This window comes from Belonocnema kinseyi, chromosome 1 (assembly GCF_010883055.1).
Source record: "Belonocnema kinseyi isolate 2016_QV_RU_SX_M_011 chromosome 1, B_treatae_v1, whole genome shotgun sequence".
Taxonomy (NCBI): Eukaryota; Metazoa; Arthropoda; class Insecta; order Hymenoptera; family Cynipidae; genus Belonocnema; species Belonocnema kinseyi.
Window position 1 is genome coordinate 8,576,518 of NC_046657.1, and position 5,002 is coordinate 8,581,519.

At 36.7% G+C, this 5,002-nt stretch overlaps 1 protein-coding gene across 1 annotated transcript in view; it reads right to left on the reverse strand.

The window, feature by feature from the left end:
- Positions 1 to 916, reverse strand: part of LOC117175595 — a 55,070-nt gene extending 54,154 nt beyond the window's left edge. The window contains exon 1 of the mRNA XM_033365305.1: positions 655 to 916. Coding sequence (XP_033221196.1) covers positions 655 to 727 — 73 coding nt within the window. The 5' untranslated portion in view covers positions 728 to 916. The remainder of the gene's footprint in view (positions 1 to 654) is intronic.
- Positions 917 to 5,002: the final 4,086 nt, after the last annotated feature.

Genomic DNA, 5,002 nt, shown 5'->3' on the forward strand with positions numbered 1-5,002 from the left:
TGACTCTCTTCCATCCGAACCCCATTCCACCCTAGTGCTCTCACCGATGTAAGCCCGCGGCGATCAATATTACTCACTTGGGAGTCTCAAACCGTCGTCGCTCGCCGTCTATGCGTTAACGAATGCGGGTCTCTTTAATCCTGATGAAATGTGACTTTAGACCTCAAATTAATAACCCAATGTGTATCACTGGGAAATTAAAAAAAGTGGGAAAAGTGATTTTCAAGGTCAGATCTGATAAGAGATTTTATTATTGTGGAAAGTCGAAAGAAACTTTGGCAGCAGGAAAATTTTTTTTAATTTATAGTCTCTGAGTAACTTTTACATCGTTTCTGCATTAAAAAAAAGTTTCTGGGGATCAATAAAGTTTGAAAATGTTTTAGGCTCGTCAGGATGGGATCACAACTCGAGGGGGAGTATAAATCCCAGAAGAGACTGATTCATAGAAAGGGCGAAGGCAAGCTTTATCATTCAGAGGCAGCAATCGACACTCCAAATTGCGAATGAGAAAGCAAAAAAAGTGCTAGCGAAAAATAAAATAAACTAGTTATTAGAATACATTTTTGTAAATGAAAAATATCAAGTCTGATCTAGAAATAATTATAAAAACAAATTTTAAAAAAATGTTTAAAGCGTTCATTCAAAAATACTCACAATTTTCGTTTTTGGCCCAAGCCAAGGGAAAGAGGAGGCCCAAAAGGAGTGCCCATTTGCCAACGTCTGGCATTCCAGGGCGGGAAAATTCGAGATAAGGGGGATTGAAAAATGGAACTTTTTCTACTCATTCAGAAAGCACAATCACCATCACGAGCACAATCACCTCCAATTCACAATAGAATTTGACTCTTAAAAAAGTATTAATTTTCCATTGAATTGTTTCGATTTTTTTAGAATTAAACCGGAAGTGCGAAACACGTCCGCACTTCGCGAGGAATAACGCGCAACTGACTGAGGCGCGCGAACCAATTCGAATGAGCCGCGCATGTGTACTTGTAATCGAAAAAGGGAAGGGATTTACGCTCTTTTACTGATCAACCCTACGCTGCGTGCGCCAGACCGAATTAACCCCCGCGACATCTATTCATATTTTCTCCCTTATCGTTCACTACTTAGATTCTAAAGCCTTAGTTTCAAGAGTATTTAGGGTCTTTTAGGTTGAGTAAACTTTTTTTCTCGAAATTCTTCACTTCTTCATAATGTATAAGTTCAAGTTCTTTTAAAGTAAGTAATGCTCTTTATTATCTTTTGTGAATTTAACTTTAGGGCTCTCTACTTGATGAGCTTAAACTGTTAAAATTTGTTTAGTTTTGTGTTTGGAGTTGACCTGAAGTCGAACATCTAAAAATAAATGATGTTCCACGACTCCAGGTAGGGTGCGACGAAACTCGTTACAACTTTGCCGAGCAGATAATTTGCCAGTGTGCTGATTTCGAAGGAGCTTCCAACTATAAAGCCCAACTCCAACTGCTATCGCCAACTTAGTCTTCCAGGCCCTATTCTCGACAGTTAAAGCATTTAATTAAGGATACCCTGCCGCAGTCTCAAGTCCGACAAATTTACGCTTCGCCATCTTACAGATCAGATTATTCGATAATTCTTGCAAAGTTTGTAAAAGTAGGATCGTTCTGAATTGTTTTTCTTCAAGTAAAATGTTTTGTTTCACAAAACAACTATACTGAATAGCTACACAATCCATTGGTATCAAATGTGTCTACAAAACAACCGTACCAAATGACTGCAAAAACCAGTTGTGCTGAATTTTTTCAAAGCCCAGATGTGTCAAATTTCTGCACAAGCCAAATGTGCGCAATGGCTGCACAAAGCAGCAGTACTAAATTTCTACAAGGCAGTTGTACCAAATAACTATTAAAAAGGACTGCACCCGTACGCAATTTCTATTAAAAATAGTTGCTGTTCTAAACAACTCTAGGGGAATTTCCAGAATTTCAGTCGAGTAAAATAATAATGATAACAAATTTGGTTTGATGATAGTTTGGACTCCCCGTTTATTTGTGTTTTTTTTATATTGTTCAAATAATAACTCACTCTGGGATTTTATTCTCGCGAAACCTTACCATTCGGATAGAAATCCAATTAAATTTCAAGTATCTTGTGCTGAAAACATCTAATAAATTCTTTTTCCTATAGAGAAGTACACTTTCACGAAAATTCAAAAGAAGAACTTTTGAAAATGTGAAAAAAGGATTCCAAAGACATCTTTAGAAAGCCCAGTTCAGAGAACAAGTAGTACATCCGAACAGAATTTTTGTTGGTCATTTTTCGCTTAGCAAGCGAAGCATTTTCAGTTCTTTTGATATGAATGGCATATGTCAAGGATTGGAAGACAAAATGCAGAGTATCTACAGCGATGTCATAACTAATTCCATTCAATGTCGCAGAAAAGCACAGTAAAAGTACATCAATCAAATCGTGTGACGTATTTAACCCGTGGCAGTAAGCTACTATACTGAATGGCATAGTGAGAGAATAATTTAACACAACGTGTTAAGAAAAGTGAAAAACAACTCTTTTCTTAAATACTAAAAAAGATCCATAAAAACTACTGATGATCATATTTTCAGATTACATCTAATAACAAACAAGTTTTAGTAATAAGCTATAAAACAAAAGTTTGAACAGCTACACAATACCATTATACAGATAAACTGTACCAAACATCTTAAATTTTGGGAAATTCAAGATCCCTTTTTTCAAATAAAACAACAAATATTTACAACAAATTTTTGTTTAGAGTAGGAAACTACACAATATACTGTAGCATTGCTATCTAAGCTTCCGCAATAGTTTACGAAATCGGATTTCTCAGTAAAGTAAAGCTGTTCTGTTTCGCTTTTTAGTAAAGCTTTATCGTGAAGTTTCATGAAAAGACATGTACAATTTTCGGTTCTATAATCTACAGCCGTATTGTGAAGTTGATTTAGAAAGATCTCAAGACCCCAAATAATTTCGAAATCAAGCTAACCGGGCCATGGCTTCCAGACTTGGCAAGTATGCTCTTGGACACTTTGTGCAAAAAGAAGAAGAATAAAGGAAGAAAAAAGCGTAGCAGGGGTTAATTTGGTGAGCAAAATTCAGGGTGTGAATCCAACACTGATGCAGCCGACCGAGTAATTAACAGAGACTTTGAAAAGTGCGAGGGAGTAAGGGGTTCTGGAGAATCAGCAAGGTGGATTGAAAGGGTTGGAGGAATTAAGAGTGGAGAGGAAGAGGCTAGGTCTGCAGCAAATAGTGTGTGCGAGAGAGAGAGAGGGGGAGGGAGGGAGAGAGAGAGTGAGTGAGATAAATTTTCCTGGCCAGATGGAGTACCATGCTTGAAAATTTTTCCTTTCGGGTACTCTTACCTTTTCTCTCTATGGTACTCCACCTCAAGGAAAGCTCTCTTGTCCTCTTTGGAATTAGAATCGCAAGGATCCAACATTTAATTAATTAGTGGAAAGCAATTCCTTGATTAATTGAATGCAACACCGTCTACTTGTGTATAACTTGTTTTTTAAAGTAGTTAGCAAGACTGGTTTGCTCAAGCTGTTGATTAAGTTATTTTGAAAATGGTTCATTCCTTCAGTCATGCTGAGAGAAGGTATGCGTCTCCGGCGAAGAGTCTCTCGCCCCGATAATGTCCTGGAAAGTGAGTAGGTAATTTGATTGCGTCTTAAGATACCTACAGTCGATGGAATTTAGCTCGAGGTGATTACCATTAGACTTTCCTTACGCCACTTCCTCTATGTCTCCTGTCTCGTATTCCTTGATCTAATTCTTGATCCTCTTATCCTTCTTATCCTTATTCTCCTTGTTTTTCTCTTTTATTGTAAAACTTCACTTAATGAGACAATTAAAATTTAGAAAAGTGCATTAAAGTAGCTGCTCTAATTCAGATCTTCCGAAGCAGCAGTAAGGTTTTAGTTTGCTAAGGCTGTTGGGAATTTTTTTAGTAAAATGGCTTAAACAAGTTAACTCAATCGGGTAGGACTAAAAAACCAATTTGAATCATTATAACGAATGAGGTTTATAGAACAGGTTTTATACAACTGGTTTATTAATGTAGTTTTAGGGAAATTGATATGATGAAGCCGCTTTAGCTTATTGTCACTGCACAGTAGTAGCTGCACAGCTTGCTTAATCAGCTGGATTATTAGTGATTCAGTTTTAGTATAGGTGAATTCCGCGGTTGGAATGGGGATTTATTTTTACTAGAGAAAGTTATTGCATCTGTTTTGTTGATTCAGTCTTTATACAGTCAGTATGTTGAAGTAGTTTTAATACAGATGATTTATGCATCTGAATTTCCATCTGGTTAATGTAGGTTTCATACAGTCGGCTTGTTGGGGCTGCTTTACCAGTTGGTCTATGCACCTAATTTGTGGATGCAGCTGCAATACAGTCTATTTTTAAATCTTTTTTTGTTAAAGCTACTTAAGGCCAGTCGTTTTATATAGCAGGTTTTTTTAGAAAGTATTTTGTACAGCTTGTTTGTTGAAATTGTCTTATAGCGGCTGCCTTTCGAAACTGTTTAAAAGGACTAGTTATTTAAGTTAGTGAGTGCAGCTCTTTCTCATAAAATACATGATTCTACTTATTTTTAAATTACCTCTTCTTCGCTTTGTCTCTCATTTCCTTCCTCATTACAGATCTTAATTCACCTCTACATCCTCACCTGCAGTAACGAAGCGAATCTAGCAAAGTCTTAAGCAATTACCCACCTCCCAATTTCCTATTTTTAATCGCTCCAATTACGATTTGCCGCTACCTAAGATTACACATCCTAATCAACATTTTCGAAGAAAATCTAAATACACCATACCTCTGGTTGTTTCCTAATGCTTTTTTTATTCCAGGTAAATTAGATGTACACCAAGGAAAAAATAAGGTCCATTTTTTAAAGTCTTTTCAACACCCCTAGTTGTTTATTCTACTCCACCTTACTCGAGCTTATCCGAGAGGGTCATTGATCCTTGGAGTATCTCTTTGAAAAGTCTTGTCGGCT